Raw genomic sequence first — 20552 nt, 5'->3', positions numbered from 1 at the left:
GTAAATGATTCAAGAAACTAAGGGCTTCTTTGATGCAAGTATCTTTCAATTGCAAATTTCCCTGTAAAAGAGAAGTCTTGCCTTTATCTCAGCAGACACTGGGGGAACGGGTCACTCTGGCATGAGCACATGCTACCCCACGTCATGTTTGCCTGTCTGATTCTAAATGCAATTCACACAGGATTTGTGTGGCTAGAAAGCAGTCAGCAAGATGACTCAGATTAATTATCACGGAAATAAAAATATAAAACGAAAAAATATGGACAGAGTTTGTGGCTTCTAAGAAGAGTCAGGGGACTGTGTTATGACTCAGTTTATTTCTGGCTGCTGACGGGAGATGGGCTGGATGGGTGGAAGGCGGGGCAGAGGCGGGAGATGAATTGTGAGGTCACTCACTGTGGTTGTCCAGTGGAAAGGGCTGAGGCCCCACTGGGAGTGGGGGTGGCGGCAGGTAGCAGAAGAGGTGGATGGGAGAGACACTGGTGAGTTACAAAGTATAAGACCTGGTGCTTACTTTTATTTTTTTTTGAGACAGGGTCTTGCTCTGTTACCCAGGCTGGATTGCAGTGGTGTGATCATGGCTCACCGCAGCCTCATCCTCCTGGGCTCAAGCAATCCTCCTGCCTCAGTCTCCCGAGTAGCTGGGAGCACAGGTGTACACAACCACATCCAGCTACATTTTTTTTTTATTTTTACTTTTTTTAGAGATGAGGTTTCCCTATGTTGGCGAGGCTGGCCTCAAACTCCTGGGTTCAAGTAATCCTCCCACCTCAGCCTCCCAAAGTGCAGGGATTACAGATGAGAGCCACTGCACCTGGCCTAGCGCCCAGTTTTAATTGAGGGAAGAGAGTGACAGTGGGGAGAGGAAGGAGGGTTTGTGGCTTGGGCGACTGACTATATGGTGGTGTCAGGCACGGAACGGGGCGCAGGTTGCAGGGAGGCTGAATTTGGGGTGTGGCTTGCATGACTCTGACAGTGCCCATGTACTAATCCCTGGGATCTGTGAATATGTTCCCTCACCTGGCAAAGAAATTCTGCAGATGTGTTTAAATTGATGTTGAGATGGGAAGAGGATCCTGGGTTATCCAGGTGGCCCAGTGTAGTCACTAGAGTTTTTGTAAGAGGGAGGCAGGAGAATCAGTCAGAGAGATGGGAAGATGCTCATCTGTGGGCCTGAAGATGGAGGGAGGGGCCATGAGTTAAAGAATGCAGGCGGCCTCTAGAAGATGCAAAAGGCAAGACACGGATTCTCTTCTAGGTCTTCCGGGAGGAACCAGCTTGCTGACACCTGATTTGTAGACCAGGGAGAGCCATTTTGGACCTCTGACCTCCAGAACTGTAAGATAAACTTGTGCCGCTTAAGGCGGTAAATACGTGGTAGTTTGCAATAGCAGCCACTGTGAGGCTGCCCCTAGGCAGTTGGGGTCTGGGGCAAGAGAAAGATCTGGGCTAGAGATACCTGGCAGGTACCAGGGACCTAGGATGGGTGAGGCTAAGAAAGGGCTGTGCTCCCTAGAGGAGGGGTGAGGCTGAGGCTGGGGGAGGGTGTGAGGGACCTGAGAGGAGGACAGTGGAGAGGGAGAAAAGCTCCTGGAGAGAATGGTCACGGAAGGTGTCAGATGCCCTAGAGATTCAGGTAGAACAAAAAAGCTGCAGCAGCCTGTGACTTCAGCAAGTATAGTTTGTGCGGGGTGTGGTCTCAGGAGCACCAGGGAGTGAGTCCTGGAGAGGGGTGGCTGTGAGAATCTGGGAGCGAGTGTGAGTGTGGCGTGGAGGGGGCACTGTGTAACAGAAGGCAGAAGGGCAGGCAGCTGGGAGGCTGCGGGAACCTGAAGACCAGAGGGTTGACCCTTTGTTCCAGGAAACGCTTGATCAAATTCCCCTGAAGTCTCCCGCAAAGCACAGACATTTGGACTTGTCTTCCCTCTTCTGTCTTAGGGGAAAAAGGAGACAGAGAGCAAGAGACGGCTGTTACCTCCAGCTTTCAAGTAAGCCCAAGATTTGTGCGTACCTTTTCCAGAAACACAAATTCTACCTGATTGTAAAAAAATGAACATAGAATTTGTTTTTTCAAGTTGCTTTAAGAAATCCATGTCCAAGGCCGGGCGCGGTGGCTCACGCCTATGTAATCCCAGCACTTTGGGAGGCCGAGGCAGGTGGATCACCTGAGGTCAGGAGTTCGAGATTAGCCGGGCCAAGATGGTAAAACCCTGTCTCTACTAAAACTACAAAAAACTAGCCAGGCTTGGTAGTGCACATCTGTAGTCCCAGCTACTTGGGAGGCTGAGGCAGGAGAATCCTTTCAACCTGGGAGGTGGAAGTCGCAGTGAGCCGAGATCATGCCACTGTACTCCAGCCTGGGCAACAGTGAGACTCCATCTCAAAAAAAAAAAAAAAAAAAAAAAAGAATACTTTCCCACTCACCCCAAGAAAATCTCTTCCCCAAAGCCAAGCTGCTCACACTTAGGGACAGTGAGGGGCGATGTGTCTATTCTCTACAGAACTCACCCTGACCTGCACCTTGAGAGCAGGCATGCGCCGGGTCGGGGGTGTACAGTGTGTAGGTCAGGCCACGCTGTTTTGGGACAGCAACCAGCTCAGCTCCACGGCAGCACCCCAAGCTAGTGATGAACTGGTTAAAGCTTGTTTCTGCTAGGTTTCTGAGGCCAACAGGGCAGGGCTACACTTCTGTCCCATTCACTCCTATGGCCTTTGCTCCTAGCAAGGAGTCTGGCACCTGGAAGCGTCAGGTGAAGGTGTGGAGGGGCTTAAAAGTCCGGGGTCCACGGCTTACTGGGGACAGTGTCCTGCGGCCTTGGCTAAGATCCCACCTATGGGACGGCACACTGGACTTTCCCAAGGTCATAGCTGGTGAACTGGGACAGAGAATAAATAGCCACTTGGCTTTGATTCTGATACTGTTGGTGGTGCAGGCAAATTCTAAGAGCGGCAAAAGCTACCCTAGCAGACCACCGTTTGCTAAGGGCAGACACTGCTCATGAGCAGCTAGCGAGCTGTCAGGAAATCCAGCCACCCCCTCCCAGGTTGGAGCCCTTGACAGGGATCCTCAAACTGGCTGTACTGGGAGTATCCAGCATATCCAAAATGAAAGAACCACCAACAGGAATAGAAAATTTTTTGTAATATGGAAGTTGTAAAGCTGTGTTTTAATAGGATTACCTTACGAATAAGAGGACTGCTTTTTAAAGATACGAGATCCCGCTGCCTTGGCAATTCTGTTATCAGAAAGATAGTGATTTTGATACAAAACAGTAAGAAACTGTAGAATTGCAGGACCCATAATCCTTACAAGGAAGATTTAGAGAGTGCTGTGTGTCAATCACTCATCAGCACCTCACAGGTATTATCTCAATTCGTCCTGGCAACCATCACTGCCCCTACTTAGCAGTCTCAGAGAGGAGACTCAACTCACACAGGGGCCAAGAGCTGGACCACGGCCAACCAGGTCTCCCCACCCCCACCCCAGCCATGCCTCTCCCCACCACAGCACCCCGCCTGACCCTAGTGTCCAGGTCTGTCCCGGTGGCCTCCAAGGAACTGGGACAAAACATCCTTTCTGCCAACTGCGGGGGCAGCAGAACGCCACAGTGGTTGAGCATGGGCTCTGGTGAAGGATGGCGGGGGTTCAAATCCCAGTTCTCCACCTCTCTGCTTCACTCCGGTTCCTGGGCCTCTGAGCTGGTCTCCTCCGCTGTGGAGTAACAGTGTGACTGCTCATCTGCACAGATTCCTTCTGTGCTGGACACGGTTCCAACTTTCCAACTACTCCCGCAGGAGCTCATTTAGTGGAGACAACAAGATCTTGCTCAGTGTCATAGTGAGGAAGAAATGGAAATATCTGTGCAGGGCCCAAGCCTGGCCTGGTGCGGGAGAGGCATTAATAAACGCAGCTTGAGTTCAGAAGCAGGTGGTCTGTGGCTCACTCAGCCTGGCTTCCTGCTGGGTCTTCATAGTGCTGGGCTACCTTCCTGGAGAGAACCAAAGTCCAGGCTGTGCAGATGCCTGTGGTCCACCAGCGCAAAGCAGCCGCCCATCAGGACGCTTCAGAGGTAGATGCGTCTGAGTTCCATGACATCGGGGACACGGCCCCACTCCTGTTCTGGAGGTCACGGGCCTGCTGAACCTCTTGTACCAGGTCAGCCACCAGGTTCATCTGGCAGGCCCTGAGAGCCCCCACCAGGTGGGCCACTGTTGCGTTCTCCTTCTCTGTGTTCTTCCAGATTCTCAGTGACTCCCGCACACGCTCTGTCAGGTTGCGGGGGTATCTGTCCTCGATGCTGTCGATCTTGGTGTCTGAGACTTTGAGCTGACGAGCCAGCCTTCTCCAGTCTTTCCCCACATTATCACATATGACGTTAAATGCTGCACATAGGTCTGGGAAGGAAAGAACAGAACGGTTTACCATAGGTTTGGAGACAAGCGACCCCACAATCCTCCCTAGGGCTTTTCAGCACTGACGCCAAGTGCTGAGTGGACAGAGGTGCCTACACGAGGTCCTCTGTAGAGGCTAGAGTCGCCTGGCAGCAGAGGGGCTGTCACCAAATGCCCAAGAGTGGCCTGATTCCACCTCAGCCAAACCCCCTGCTCTCTAATACTGTCCTAGGAGGCGTGGCCCACTGAAGACTCAAGTGCCAAAGGAAGTTGTAGTGGAGCTACCTACTTAGGGCAGGAGACACTGAGGGAGGGGCTGGGGAGTTGTGGGAGGGAAGAAAATAGGGTTGATCCCACATCCTGCCCTACAGCAGGTTGAACGATGTCACCTCAAGGTATGTTCACGTGAAATTGCTGAAACCATGAATGTTCTTTGGAAAAAGCATCTTTGCAAAGGTAAGCCGAGGGTCTTGAGAGGAGATCATCCTGGATGACCTGGATGCACCAATGATAGGTATCCTTGCAGGAGACACACAGGGAAGGCCGTGTGAGCCTGGAGTGAAGCGGCCACAAGTCAAAGAATGCCTGGAGCCACCACAAAGCGGACGAGACCCGGAAGGAGCCTCCCCAACAGCATTCCGAGGGTGTGCCGGTCTGTTGCACCCTGCTTATTCAGATTTCTGGCCTCCAGATTGAGGGGGTAGATTTCTATTGCTTCAGGCCACCAGATTTGTGATCATTTGTTATGGCAATCACAGGAAACTAGTAGGCACTCCAATTGTTATTTAGAAAGCTGCCCCGAGTGACCACCAGTCTTCAGTCCCTGGCTACCATACTCCTCATCTGTTGACGTCACCACTGAGATCAGGGAGCTGGTCACAAGACCATAAAAGGCCGCTTCTGGAATGTGAAGAGAGGAAAGGAGAGGCAGGACAGGGTGCTGCTTGGACTACTCCTGGCAATTCTGAGACACCGTTGGCAGGTGTACCAGCTCCCGCAGCTCTGACAGCCCTGTGGGCTGGGCACTGTGTTACCATGACTGTACAGATGAGGAAATTGAGGCACAGGAAAGCTAATGGACATTCCTGAGATCGTGTAGCTAGACGATGGCAGAGCCATGTTCTGAAACCCTAAGAGTGTGGTGCCAGAGTCCACCCTTAACCGCTATGCTGAACTTCTGGGGAGGAAGGCACAGTCGCCCGCTACCAACCTGTCCATACCCACTGCTCACCTTCTGGTGTACTTTTCCCAGCACACAGTAACTACATGACAATATAAATAAAACCAAGCACACATACATCTCAAATGTCAGCTATGTTTCGTAGACCGCCTTTAAAATGCAATTTATCAGTGTTTCTCCAGACATTAAATATCCATAAAACCCGATTTTTCTACGTCCTGTTTTGTTTGTTCAGTACTGATGTTTTTTTAAAATCTGGACTTGACTGCTCTCAGGCAGAGAGCTGTTCTGTCCATCCTGTCCTCAACAGGCACCAGTCCTTACAGAGTGAAACCCATGGTGACACATTTAGGCCCTATCTGATTGGTGACTGAATGGCTGATTCCAAGCTACAGCTTGAAGCCTCTGAGAGGCGTCCCCAGAGCACTCCCAAGCCTCTCCCGACTCTGAGAACAAGGGGGGTAGGGCTGAGAAACTCTGCTGTACTCAGAGTTTCTTTTTTATCCTGGAAGCTGCTGCAATCCACAGGCGAGGGTGGAGAGGGAGTGACCGAGAGCAGGACAGGAAGCCACTCCACAATGAACTTGACCAGAGAGGCAGTGCAGTGGCTAACACCACCCATCCGGAGGCCGGACTGCTTGGCTCAAGCCTAGCTCCGTCAGTTATCGGCTGCGCATTTCGGCAACGCCACTTAACCTGTGAGCCACAGTCCTGTCCTCTGTAAAATGGGAACAGTGATAGCTAACAGTATCTAAGCCACAGGGCTACTGCGAAAATTGTATTTGGCAGTTACAAGGGTAAGCGGCACACTGTAAGCCCCTGGGTAGGAGTTACTGAATGCTAGTATTACTCTCAGACAGCCGTGAAAAGCATATTCCGAGACAGAAAGGAAATGATGCGAGGCAGGCTCACCCAACCTCTGCCCCTCCCCCACACCTTCTCTGACTCATCTTTTCTTCAGTGAGTTTTCTAATTTACCCGGGCAGAAGGGGGTGGAGGAAAAAGGACTGTGCGTGTCCACGCCCTGCAACCTCGAATAAGTTAACTTTTCTGCGTTTCTGGCTCTCCCATCTGCAAAACCAGGGCTGTACGGAGAAAACCCACGCAAATCAAACCCGGCAAAGGGGAGGCGCCTGGAAGCCAACCGGAGGAGCCTCGCAGCACCTACAGCCGGGCGACCAGGCCCTGGCTCCACCGGCCCGGCCCCGCGCCCACCTTCTTCCCCAGGCGCGGCCCTGGCCGCCGCCCCCGCCTCGAAGTCGTCGACGCGCCGCAGCAGGTCGTGGCGCCGCAGGGAGGCGAGCAGCTCGCGCAGGAGCTCGGTGTGCCCGGGCTCCAGGTCGTTCTGCTCCAGCAGCATGGAGAAGAGGTCCAGGCCGCTCTGCACGCGCTCCATCTTGCGCTTGCCCACGCGCCCGAGGCATAGGAACTTGAGCTCGGTCAGCTCGCTGCTCGACAGGCTGGACGACACCGAGTGCAGCAGCACCAGGAACGGGTCCATGGCGGGGCCTGCAAGCGGCCGGGGCTGCGGCCCGGCCCTCCGCGCGCCCGCTGTCCTCGGCTCGCTGGCCCTGGCCAGGTCTCGCCGCTTGCCCAGCGGCCCAAGGATTCCACCCCCGACCCTGCACTGCGGCGCCTGATTCACTACCGGAAATCGACAAGAGCGCGTTTTCGACCGTTATCTCGCGAAAACTAAGGGACCCGCGCATGCGTCCCTAGCGAAGCCGTTGCCGTTTCCGCCCTGGCTGGCGGCGCCGCGGACGGGCGCGGCTTCTGCGCCTGCGCCCGGCGTATCGTCTCTTTTCCGGGTGGGAGGTGGGGCCTTGGGTGTCCTGAGAGTCTGCAGGTGGCCCAGCTCTCTGCGGTGAGGGCGGTCGCGCCTCTGCCGAGTCCACCTGTTTGCAAAGCGCGGTGCGGCCCTACTGTGTGCAGGGCCGGGGCGGGGAGGGCGCAGCCCGAACGTCACGTGCCCTCACATCTGTTGGTGACCAAGGTTACTTATGCATTAACGTTTAGGGACAAACGTGGAAAATGCATTCTTTGGTACCCCTGGAGACATCTTGTGTGTGCAGAAAACACTACTCAGAAGTTTATGTGCGTTTAAACATGTGATTTAAATAATACATGATTTCCAAAGTAGCAGTCGTTTATTCAATCAACAGTATTGAGCGCCTACTGTGCCAGGTAGTAGGGTCTGGGGACAAATTAGTGAGCGAAGCGCGAGGGTCCCCGCGTGCCCGGAGTTTACATCATAATTACAAAAGCGACACGCTCCAGAAGAGAAGGTCGTGGCGGCTGTGGTGGCTCAGCCTGCAATGCCTGCACTTTGGGAGGCTGAGGCAGGATTGATTGAGACAAGGGGTTCGAGACCAGCCTGGGTAACATAGTGAGACCCCGTCTCTATTAAAAAATAAAAATAAGGAAAAATAAGGAAATCGTATAGTATGCCAGAAATTCAGAAGAGCCAGGGGAAAGGGAGTCTCTTCACGGGGTGGGCGTGTGGAGGGTGGGGGGCCCGGTGGTCTGATGGGGCCTCTGTAAAGGCGCAGGTGAAGGCTGGGAGGGGCCGGGTACCTAGGTGTGGCTGGGGTTCCAGGAGCAGCAATGCCGTGGGTTTGGAGGTGAGGAGGGGGTGCAGATTAGGAGAGCCCTCACCAGCCAACAAGGACCCAGCTTTACCACAGGGTGGGGCAGGGGGTGATGCCAGCTGAGTTTGTTTTCTTGAGATATAATTCACATACCATTCAATTGACCCTTTTAAAGTCACACTTCAGTGGTTTTTAGTGTAGTCACAAGGTTGTGCAACCCTTACTGCTGTCTAACTTTAGGACATTTTCATCACCCCAAGAAGAAACCCATTAGCATGTACTCCTCCCCTCCCCCACCAACCACGAATCTACTTTTTCTTTCTTTCTTTTTTTTTTTTTTTTTGCTTTTTTGAGACAGAGTCTCGCTCTATGGCCAGGCTGGAGTGCAGTGGTGCGATCTGGGCTCACTGCAACCTTTACCTCCCGGGTTCAAACAATTCTCCTGCTTCAGTCTCCTGAGTAGCTGGGATTACAGGTGCCTGCCACCATGCCTGGCTAATTTTTGTATTTTAGTAGAGACAGGGTTTCACCATGTTGGCCAGGCTGGTCTTGAACTCCTGACCTCAAGTGAGCCTCAGCCTCCCAAAGTGCTGGGATTACAGGCGTGAGCCACTGTGCCCTGCCGAATCTACTTTTTAAAATCTATGGATTTGCCAATTCTGGACATTCCATGTGTACAGAACCATACAGTATGTGGCATTTTGTGTCTGGCTGTTTTCAGCATCATTTTCAAGGTTCATCCATGATGTAGAACATATGAGTACTTCATTCCTTTTTTTTCTTTGAGACAGAGTGTCACTCTTTTGCCCAGGCTGGAGTGCAGTGGCACAATCTCGGCTCATTGCAGCCTCTGCCTCCCGGGCTCAAGCGACTCTCGTTTCTTGTGCCTTAGCCTCCCGACTAGCTGGGATTGTAGATATGTGCCACTATGCCAGGCTAATTTTTGTATTTTTAGTAGAGACAGGGCTTTGCCATGTTGGCCAGCCTGGTCTCAAACTCCTGGCCTCAAGTGATCCTCTTGCCTCAGCCTCCCAAAGTGTTGGGATTACAGGCGTGAGCCACTGTGCCCAGCCTCCTTCCTTTTTATGGCTGCATACTATTCCACTGTCTGGGTGTTTGGGTGCCACAGTGTGTCTATCCATTCATCGGAGGATGGGCATTGCCTTTGCTTCCACTTTTTGGCTGTTGTGAATAATGCTGCTATGAACACTGAGTTACAGTTTTATTTTGTTTATTTATTTATTGAGACAGGGTCTTGCTTTGTCACCCAGGCTAGAGTGCAGTGGCACAGTCATAGCTCACTGCAGCCACCTGGGCTCAAATGATCCTCCCACTTCAGCCTCCTGAGTAGTTGGGACTACAGGCACATACCACCACCCCTGGCTAATTTTCGTTTTTTTTTTTTTTTTTGTAGAAACAGGATTTTGCCATATTCCCCAGGCTGGTCTTGAGCTCCTGGGCTCAAGTGATCCACTAGCCTCAGCCTCTCAAAGTGCTGGAATTTCAGGTGTGACCACCGTACCTGGTCTTGAGTTACATTTTTTTTTTGAGATGGGGTCTCACTGTGTTGCCCCAGACTGGAGTGCAGTGGCACTATCTTGGCTCACTGCAACCTCTGCCTCCTGGGTTCAGGAGATTCTCGTGCCTCAGCCTCCCGAGTAGCTGGGATCACAGGCATGTGTCACCACATCCGGCTAACTTGCCAGGGTCTGACCCACAGACCCGGGCTGCACTACAGATGAATAATGTACTCAGACACCAGTATTCAGTGAAAGAGCTGGCTAGGGGGCTGGACCTTTCACAGAAAGAGTTGTTCCAGCCCCGTGGCCTGACTAGCTGGTCCTGCAGGCATTTATTCAGCACAGACTTAATGACAAAGGCTTTGAGTCAACACATTTGTGGGTAATTAATCTGGTCGCCCTCCCTCAGAGAGAGTGGTCCTGCCCATGAATGATCAAAGGTCTGTTTTAGGACAACATGAGTGAACAAGCTATTTAGACAAACTCCTCTACATTCCTATGTATCTACGCCCTAAACTTTTAAGAGAATTCAGCTACCTTCAGCCAAATCTTTTACTGAAGCTATGCAAACCTTCCAGCCTTCCAAGAAAGTTTGTGTCTATTTCCTATAACTTTATCTTTATAATTTCCTACCACTTTGACCGATCTCCTGCATTGTGTATGTTTAGCAGAGACACGGTTTCACCATATTGGCCAGGCTGGTCTGGAACTCCTGACCTCAGGTGATCTGCCTGCCTTGATCTCCCAAAGTTCTGGGATTACAGGTATGAGCCAGTGTGCCCAGCTTTTTTTTTCTTTTTTTCTTTTTTCTTTTTTTTTTGAGATGGAGTCTCATTCTGTCACCCAGGCTGGAGCGCAGTGGCGAGATCTCAGTTCACTGCAACCTCCGCCTCCCAGGTTCAAGCGATTCTCATACCTCGAGTTACATTTTTAAAGATCACGCTGGTTGCTGGTTAGAAGCCAGGGGACTACAATAATCTGAATGAAAGGCAGTGCACTCAGACCAGAGGGCAGGTAGCAGTGGAGGTGGTGAGAGAGGGCAGCCTTCTTTAGATTGGGGATGTGCATAAACTAGAGAATGCAGGATATCCTGTAAACTTTGAAGGCTGGTCCATCCATTGATGGAAACCGGGACGGTGCGGGTGGGGTGGGCTTGAGGGAGGACCGAGATTGGCTTGGGATGTGTGTGTGAGATGCTGCTATGGTTTGAATGTTTGTCTCCTCCATTAATGGGTTAATGGACTGATGGGTTATTATGGGGGAGGATCACACTAAGCTCCCTCATCACGTGATACCCTGCATCGCCTCAAAACTCTGCAGACTCCACAGAGAGCCCCCGCCAGCAGGAAGACCCTCCCCGAAAGTGGACCCTTGACCTTGGACTTCTCTGACTCCATAACTATAAGAAAGAAATTTCTGGGCCAGGTGCAGGGACTCACACCTGTAATCCCAGCACTTTGGGAGGCCAAGGCGGGTGGATAGCTTGAGCTAAGGAGTTCAAGTCCAGCTCAGGCGACATGGTGAAACCCCATCTCTACAAAAAAATACAGAAAAAAATTAGCCGCGTATGCACCTGTAGTCACAGATACTCTGGAGGCTGAGGTGGGATGATCATTTGAGTCTGGGAGGCAGAGGTTGCAGTGAGCTGAGATTGAGCCACTGCACTCCAGGCTGGGTGACAGAGTGAGAACCTGTCTCAAAAAAAAAAAAAAAAAAAAAGTAAGAAATTTCTTTTCTTTGTAAATTATTCAGTTTCATGTATTCTGCTATAAGCAACAGAAAGCTAATACAGATACCTATTAGATGTTTTGGTGGAGATGTTGACTGGTCAGTGAGGGGCATGAGATGACAGGGGGAAGAGGTGAATTTGAGAGTTGCCTGCAGATAGATTGTGTTGAAAAAACCAAAAGAGTGCAGTCACCTATGAAGAGGGATAGAAAAGGTGACTGGATGACCAACTGGGCTCAATGGCTCACCCCTGTAATCTCAGCACTTTGGGATGCCAAGATGGGAGGATCACTTGAGCTCAGGAGTTTGAGACCAGCCTGGGCAATACAGTAAGACTTCATCTCTACAAAAAATTTAAAAAATTAGCTGTGCGTGGTGCCACACGCCTGTAGTCTCAACTACTGGGGAGGCTGAGGTGGGAGGATCGCTTGAGCCCAGTATGTTGAGGCTGCAGTGAACTGTGATCATGCCACTGCACTCCAGCCTGGGTGACAGAGTGAGACCACGTCTCAGAAAAAAAAAAAAGAATAAAGATGACCAACAGATGAGCCTAGGGGTGTCCACCTTTAAGGGGCTGGGAGATGTGGGGAAGCCAGTGAGGGAGGCTGAAAAAGCACCATATGACCTTTTCTTGATTAGTGTAGCTATATAGTAAACCTTAATACTGGCTACAGCAATTTCTCCCATTGTATTTTGCTTTGTCAAGATTCTTTTAGCTATTCGAGGGCCTCTGTCTTGCTATATGAATTTTATTTTATTTATTATTTTATATATATATATATTTTCTTTTTTATTTTTTTTTGAGATGGAGTCTTGCTCTGTTGCCCAGGCTGAAGTGCAGTGGCGCGATCTCGGTTCACTGCAACCTCTGTCTCCCGGGTTCAAGCAATTCTCCTGCCTCAGCCTCCTGAGTAGCTGGGACTACAGGTGTGTGCCACCATGCCCAGCTAATTTTTGTATTTTTAGTATAGATGGGGTTTCACCATGTTGGCTGGGCTGGTCTCTAACTCCTGACCTCAGGTGATCCGCCCGCCTTGGCCTCCCAAATGCTGGGATTACAGGCGTGAGCCACCGCGCCTGGCCTTTTTTAATTTAATTTTATTTTTTTTTGAGACGGAGTCTCGCTCTGTCACCCAGGCTGGAGTGCAGAGGCGCGAACTCGGCTCACTGCAGGCTCCGCCTCCCCGGTTCACACCATTCTCCTGCCTCAGCCTCCCGAGTAGCGGGGACTACAGGCGCCTGCCATCACGCCCGGCTATTTTTTGTTTTTTTTTTGTATTTTTTAGTAGAGATGGGGTTTCACCTTGTTAGCCAGAATGGTCTTGATTTCCTGACCTCGTGATCCACCCGCCTCAGCCTCCCAAAGTGTTGGGATTACAGGCGTGAGCCACTGCACCTAGCCCATTTTGGTCTTTGTCATTAATGTCCAAGGCTATTCTAAATATGTGGGCATATTTAGAATAATGTCATTAATGTCCAAGGCTATTCTAAATATGTGGGCATCCTTGGCTCTCCTTGGGGGTAGTGTTTTTTCCAAAAAAAGAGACTGCTTCCTGAGGGGCAGGGCTCTGTGGTAGGCAGAATACCCCAAATGTCCACATCCCTGCCGGCCCTCACCCTGATGCCCAGACCTGCAGCTATGTTCGTCGGCATGGCAAAAGAGACTTTAAGATGCCATGAAGAGGTCGGGCGCAGTGGCTCACACCTGTAATCTCAGCAATTTGGGAGGCCGAGGTGGGCGGATCACCTGAGGTCAGGAATTCAAGATCAGCCTGGCCAATGTGATGAAACCCCATCTCTACTAAAATACAAAAATCCCAGCTACTTGGGAGGCTGAGGCAGGAGAATCCCTTGAACCTGAGAGGTAGAGGTTGCAGTGAGCCGAGACTGTGCCATTGCACTCCAGCCTGGGTGACAAGAGTGAAACTCCGTCTCAAAAAAAAAAAAAAGCCATGAAGATTAAGAACTTTGAGATGGGGAGATTGTCTTGGTTTTCTTGGTTTATCCCTGCAGACCCAGTCTAATCATGAAGCCTCATAAAAGAAGAACCAGAGAAGAGGCAGCACGAAGACGTGGCCAGGAAGGGGTCACAGACAGGAACACAAGGGCCTCTGGATGCTGGAGAAGGCACGGATCTCCCCCGGAGCTTCCAGAGGGAGCCAGCTGTGCAGGCACGTCGATTTTAGCCCAGTGAGGCCTGCGCCAGAAACCTGACCTGTAGTAACAGAATAAATTCGTGTTGTTTCGGGCCGCAGAGTTGGTGGTCATTTGCCACCACAGCAAATATTTTAGGTTGGTGCAAACTAATCGTGGTTTTGCACCAACCTAATAGAAAACTAAGGCCGGGCGCAGTGGCTCACTCCTGTAATCCCGGCACTTTGGGAGGCCGAGGCGGGTGGATCACAGGGTCAGAAGTTCCAGGCCAGCTGGGCCAATATGGTGAAACCCTGTCTCTACTAAAAATGCAAAAATTAGCCGGGCATGGTGGCGGGTGCCTGTAGTCCCAGCTACTCGGGAGGCTGAGGCAGGAGAATCACTTGAACCAGGGAGGCGGAGGTTGCAGTGAGCCAAGATTGCACCACTGCACTCCAGCCTGGGCAACAGAGCGAGACTCCATCTCAAAAAAACACAACGCAACACAACACAACACAACACAACACAACACAACACAACACAACACTACACAACAACACTAAGGTAGGTGCCAGGTGCGGGGCCTTTCCCTTCCCTGAGTGCAGCTCCTGCAGGCAGCCAGAAGAGGGCAGCAGCCACCAACAAGCAAAAGCAGGAGAAAGAATTTCTGCTGCCGAGGTTGGAACCAGGTCCGGGTAGTGGCTACAGTCACTGTGAGAAGGGAGTTTGAGGGAATATTTAGGACGTGCTCATTCAGTGTCTGAGTCCTGGCTACAGAAGTGGGATTTTGTTTTTGTTTTTGGAGACAAATTCTCTGTTGCCCAGGTTGGGGTACAGTGACATAATCACGGCTCACTGCAGCCTTGATCTCTCAGGCTCAAGCCATCCTCCCACCTCAGCCTCCCAAGTAGCTGGGACTACAGGTGCATGCCACCACACCTGACTAATTTTTAGCTTTTTAAAAAAAAATTTTATTTTTTGTAGAGACAGGGTCTTGCCATGTTGCCCAGGTTGGTCTCAAACTCTTGAACTCAAGGTTGCACCACTGCACTCCTCTCACCTCAGCCTCCCAAAGTGCTGGGGTAACAGGCGTGAGCCACTGTGCCCAGCCCCAAAAGTGTGTATTTTTTTGTGGAAGTTGCTTGACTGTACACTTTTGTGCAATCTTCTCTATGTTTTACTTTAATGAAAATTGTGTGAGGGAGAGGGGGAGAAGGGAAGGGAAATGGACAATAGTAAATACATGACTTGGCAGGGCTGAGGAAATGAGGTGTTTGCTGAGCCTTTGCCCCATGGCTGCATTCTGGGCAGGCTCTGGCAGGGGCAGCAGACACCATCCCATCTGAGGAAGCCAGATGAAAATGCCTGGGCTGGTCCCATGTCTCCAGGCATAAGCTGTCTCTTTGCCTTTTGCTCTTCTGCCAACGCTGTGTGAGTGAGTGGGGGTGAACTGCTTGCTGTGAGCATGTCTGGTTTACCTTCCACTACCCCCTTACCTCCTCCACCAACACTCCTGCTAACTTGATCCTGAGGCCCATTCATCTCAAAGGCAAAAAGACCCAGTTGTCAGTCTATTTTCCATCCATCCACCCATACACGCATCTATCCATCCATCCATCCACCCATCCATCCATCCATCGACCCACCCATCCATCTATCCATCCACCTATCTATCTATCCATCCATCCATCCACCTATCCATCCATCCATCTACTCACCCATCTACCCATCCATTCATCCTTCCACCCATCCATCCACACATCTATCCATCCATCCACACATCCATCCATACATCCATCCTTTCACCCATTCATCCATCCACCCATCCATCTATCCATCCACCTATCTATCTATCCATCCATCCATCCACCTATCCATCCATCCATCTACTCACCCATCTACCCATCCATTCATCCTTCCACCCATCCATCCACACATCTATCCATCCATCAACACATCCATCCATACATCCATCCTTTCACCCATTCATCCATCCACACATCCATCCACCCATCCACCATCCATCCATCCATTCATCCAGCATCCATCCATCCATCTATCCATCCATCCACACATCCATCCATCCTTCTATCCATTCATCTATCCATCCACTATCCATCTACCATCTACCCACCCATCTACCATCCATCCACACATCCATCCATCCATCCACCCAATCAATGCATCCATTCACCCACACATCCACTCACTCATCCACCATCCATCCATTCACACATCCATCCACTCGATCCATTCATCCATTCACACATCCATTCAATCAATGCATCCATTCACCCACACATTCACTCATCCACCATCCATCCATCCATTCACCCAGTCCATCCATCCGTCCACCCAATCCATCCGTCCACTTACACATCCATCCACCCAATCCATCCACACATCCATCCAACCATCCACCATCCATCCATCCATCCACCCACACATCCATTCATTCACCCAATCCATCCATCCATCCACACATCCATTCATTCACCCAATCCATCCATCCATCCATCCATCCATCCACTCATCCATCCATCCATCCATTCATCATCCATCCATCCATCCATCCATCCACCCACACATCCATCCATCAATCTATCCATCCATCCATGCTTCCATCCATCCATCCATCTATCCACCACCCAAACGTTCATCCGTCTATCCCCCATCCATCTATCCATCTAATCCTCACTTGCTTATTCATTAATTCAGCACTTTCTGGTGCCTCCTCTGTGCCTGGCACTGTGCCAGTACTTCCTTCTGGCCTGTTTTCTGGTAAGTGTTAGCATTTATGTTCTTTGCTGTGGCTCTTACAAAACACGGGCAGGTAAATGTTGCCTGACATGTAAGGACACATATCACCTGGGGTCAGGGGCACACAAATGACTCCTGGGGGCCTGAAGATGAGTGTGTGTGTGGGATTTGGTGATGTGAGTGCTTTGGGCAGGGCTCTGAGTCCAGCCTTGGGGTGGAGACAGCCCTGCTTCAAGCACACACTTTGGCCAAGCTCTCAATCCCACTGCTGGTTCCAGATCCACAGACAGGGACCTTGGTCTGAGGCTTGTCTAGGGAGGCCCCAGCCTCAGCTGCCCCCATAGCCAGTGGGCAGGCATGTTTGGGAGGGTGAGGAGACTCGGGAAGGGCAGGCCCCACTGGGCTGCAGTCGAATGTGAGCATGAGACCTGGCGAACCTGGGGCTGTGCAGCAGAAGGTGTGATTTCTCAGCAGAACATGCAAACGTGGACTTTAAATGCCTGGTTTTCATATATTAAATTAACTTCAAAAGTTAACATGCGCTGAACCTACCGAACAGAGGTTGTCTTGGGCTTGATGCTATTCATGGTCCGCCTCCACCCTCAGAGGAGAGCAGCGGAACCTGCATGGCTGGCCACCAGTGTGTCATTGCCAGGCCTGGTGGTGCAGCCGGTGCCCTCAGACCTCAGGGCCCGCTGGGCTCGCCCCCAACCCTGCCCCCAGCCACACTACTCCAGGGACCAGTAGTAGAAGACTTTTTGTGCCAGGCTCCTGGGTCCAAGGGGTGATGTGCTGCCAGCTTGTGGATGGCTGCAGTGGAGTCCCGAGCCTCTCTGAGCCTCCTGTGCCCATCTGTATAATAGCAGCACTGGCTGCAGTTTCCACCCTACAGCAGCCATGACCTCAAACATAAGTCAGATCCCATCACTGCCCTCATAGACACTGCCCAGCCCTGCCCATGGCACCTACCACCAAGTTCAAAGTCTCCACTCAGCTGGAGCCCTGCATGAGTCGTCTCTAGCCACCTCTCCTGCGTCTCCTGTCACCTCCCTGCCCCTCTGCTCCTGGAGCTCGTCCAGCAGCTGCTGCCTTGGCCTCTGCACCGACTGTTGTGTGTTTCTGGCTCCTTGTTGCTCAAGTCCCCAGGGGCCTCCCTGCGCAGTGTAGTCACTCACCCTCAGTCAGTCACACTCCCTGCTGGATTTTCATCAGCGCTCCCTTTTCTGAAGTTGTCTGGTTCCACGGTTGATTTTCTGGTTCAGCATTGGACTTCCTTTGTGAGAATGTCATGTGGGAGGGAAGGGGCTGTGTCCTTGTTCTTCAGCCTTCTCGTCCTAGTGCCTGACACACAGTGGGAGTTCATTTTTTTTGGTGTGTGTGTGTATATATATATATATATATATATTTTTTTTTTTTTTTACTTAGAGACTGGGTTTCACTCTGTTGGTCAGGCTGGTCTTGAACTCCTGGCCTCAAGTCATCCACCTTGGCCTCCCAAAGTGCTAGAATTACAGGCGTGAGCCACTGCACCTGGTCTAATTTTTATTTATTTTTTGAGACAGGGTTTTGCTCTGTTGCCCAGGCTGCAGTGCAGTGATGCAATCATAGCTCACTGCAGCCTTGACCTCCTGGGCTCAAGTGATTCTCCTACCTCACTCTCTCGAGTAGCTGGGGCCACAGGTGCCCGCCACCATGCCCACCTAATTTTTTTATTTCTTGTAGAGACAGGGTCTTGCTATGTTGCCCAGGCTGGTCTCGAACTCCTGGGCTCAAGCAATCCTTCTGTCTGGGCCTCTCAATGCAGTAATCCCTCATGTGGGATTACCTGCATGAGCCGCTGCACTTGGCCTACAGTAGGAGTTCAATAAATGTTTCTTGAATGTTCCATACATGTTTATGAGGTCTGGCCTTCAGACTTGGCATTAAAGCGCCCTGAAATCTTGGTCAAGAGCCTGTTTCCTCATCTATCAGATGTGGCTGAAGGTCCCCACCTGTGCCCTCCCAGGCTCTGGGAGGACCCATGGAGACAGGAGGGCAGAGGGAAGGGGTTCCTGCGATGCCAATCCTGGGTGCCGTTCTCCCTGAGCCCTCCCTACAGGATTGAGAAAGTGGGTGCCGTTCTCCTTGGGCCCTCCCTACAGGATCGAGAATGTGGGGCCCAAGCTTTAGGAGGATGTGCCTGACCAAGGTGGCAAGGCGCTGTGCTGGGGAGAGCCAGCACAAGGGGGTGCCTGAGGCCTGCCGCAGGTCGAAAGAGGCCCTGCCTTGTCCTGGCGGTGAAGGGAAGGTGGCCGACGCCGAGGGCCGCACAAGGACACTGTCCCCAGCCCGAAGCGCCATACTGCTTTGCTGACGCTGTTAAAAATATACGTTCTTTTATGAAGTGATAGTGATTATAGGTGATGGTTCTAAAAAAATGTCCCCACTTGCCCAAATGAAAACATTGACAACCCAAGGTCAGTCCCAAAACGTTTTGGAGAAATTTGGAGTCCATGAAACCCTAAATACTAGTCTGTTGGGTTGTGGGATCAGAGGTCGAGATACGGGATTCTTGGAAGAGCCTGCTAGAAAGTGTGACCACAATCCCCCATCCCAACATACACACACACACACACGAACACAGAGGAATATGTGGTACATCTGTGCATACACACAAACAAGCACACTCAGACACCAGCACATATGCACACACACCAGCACACATGCACATACACACTAGCATATATGCACACACACCAGCACACATGCACACACACACCAGCACATATGCACACACACCAGCACACATGCACACACACACCAGCACATATGCACACACACTAGCATATATGCACACACACCAGCACATATGCACACACACATCAGCACATATGCACACACACAAGCACACATGCACACACACTAGCATATATGCACACACACCAGCACACATGCATACACACACCAGCACATATGCACACACACTAGCATATATGCACACATACCAGCACATATGCACACACACACCAGCACACATGCACACACACACCAGCACATGTGCACACACACACCAGCACACATGCACACGCACACCAGCACACATACACAGCACACATGCACACACACACAGCACATATGCACATACACACAGCACATATGCACACACACAGCACATATGCACACACACACCAGCACATATGCACACACACACACCAGCACATATGCACACACACAGCACACATGCACACACACACCAGCACATATGCACACACACAGCACACATGCATACACACACCAGCACATATGCACACACACAGCATATATGCACACACACCAGCACATATGCACACACACACAGCACATATGCACACACACAGCACATATGCACACACACAGCACATATGCATATACAAACACAGGCAAAGGCAAACACGTGTGTGAACCCTGGGGTGATGCACACTGACATGGTTTGGCTCTGTGTCCCCACCCGAATCTCATGTCAAATTGTAATCCCCACGTGTCGAGGGTGGGACCTGGTGGGAGGTGGTTGAATCATGAGGCGCATTTCCGCCATGCTGTTCTCGTGATAGTGGGTGAGTTCTCACAACATCTGATGGTTTGAAAATGTGGCACTTGTCCCCTTTGCTCGCTCTCTCCTGCTCCACCATTGTGAAGACGTGCTTGCTTCCCCTTTGCTTTCTGCTATGATCGTTAAGTTTCCTGAGACCTCTCAGTCATGCCTCCTGTTAAGCATGCAAAAGTGTGAGTCAATTAAACCTCTTTTCTTCGTAAATTATCCAGTCTCAGGTAGTTCTATTTATTTATATATTTTTTGAGATGGGGTCTAACTCTGTCACCCAGGTTGGTGTGCTATGGCATGATCTCGGTTCACTGCAGCCTTTGCTTCCCAGGTTCAAGTGATTCTCCTGCCTCAGCCTCCCCAGTAGCTGAGATGACAGGTGTGCGCCACCATGCCCGACTAATTTTTATGTAACTTTTTTTTTTAGTAGAGATGGGATTTTGCCATGTTGGCCAGGCTGGTCTTGAACTCCTCACCTCCAGCGATCCACCCGCCTTGTCCTCCCAAAGTGCTGGGATTACAGGTATGAGCCACCACACCTGGGCTCAGGTAGTTCTTTATAGCAGTGTGAGAACGGATAATACATACACAAACCATGCAAACACATAAACACAGGCATTCACAAGTACACACACGCACTGCATACACACGTGCATGCACACAGACATATACACACACATGCATATATGCAC

General features: G+C 51.1%; 1 protein-coding gene and 1 long non-coding RNA gene across 3 annotated transcripts; one reads left to right on the top strand and one right to left on the bottom strand.

The window, feature by feature from the left end:
* Nucleotides 1-269: 269 nt before the first annotated feature.
* Nucleotides 270-7338, bottom strand: FADD (Fas associated via death domain). The gene is made up of 2 exons (XM_508611.8): nucleotides 6788-7338; nucleotides 270-4395 (listed from the first exon to the last, which is right to left on the bottom strand). Exons 1-2 carry the CDS (start codon nucleotides 7071-7073, stop codon nucleotides 4055-4057), a joined length of 627 nt encoding a protein of 208 aa, XP_508611.2. The 5' UTR covers nucleotides 7074-7338; the 3' UTR covers nucleotides 270-4054.
* LOC107967138 (uncharacterized) lies at nucleotides 408-20383 on the top strand. Of its 2 annotated transcripts, XR_010147268.1 has the most exons (5): nucleotides 408-482; nucleotides 1259-1338; nucleotides 1939-1988; nucleotides 13422-13579; nucleotides 20291-20383. It is a non-coding gene; the product is annotated as an uncharacterized LOC107967138 (long non-coding RNA). The 2 variants fall into 2 exon arrangements; XR_001707391.4 differs by lacking the exon at nucleotides 20291-20383 and having other exon boundaries at nucleotides 409-482; nucleotides 13422-13662.
* The last annotated feature ends 169 nt before the right edge of the window (nucleotides 20384-20552 follow it).

The sequence above is a fragment of the Pan troglodytes genome, chromosome 9, assembly GCF_028858775.2.
Source record: "Pan troglodytes isolate AG18354 chromosome 9, NHGRI_mPanTro3-v2.0_pri, whole genome shotgun sequence".
Classification (NCBI taxonomy): Eukaryota; Metazoa; Chordata; class Mammalia; order Primates; family Hominidae; genus Pan; species Pan troglodytes.
Note: the sequence above shows the minus strand (reverse complement) of the source record. Positions and strands in the feature narration are given on the sequence as shown.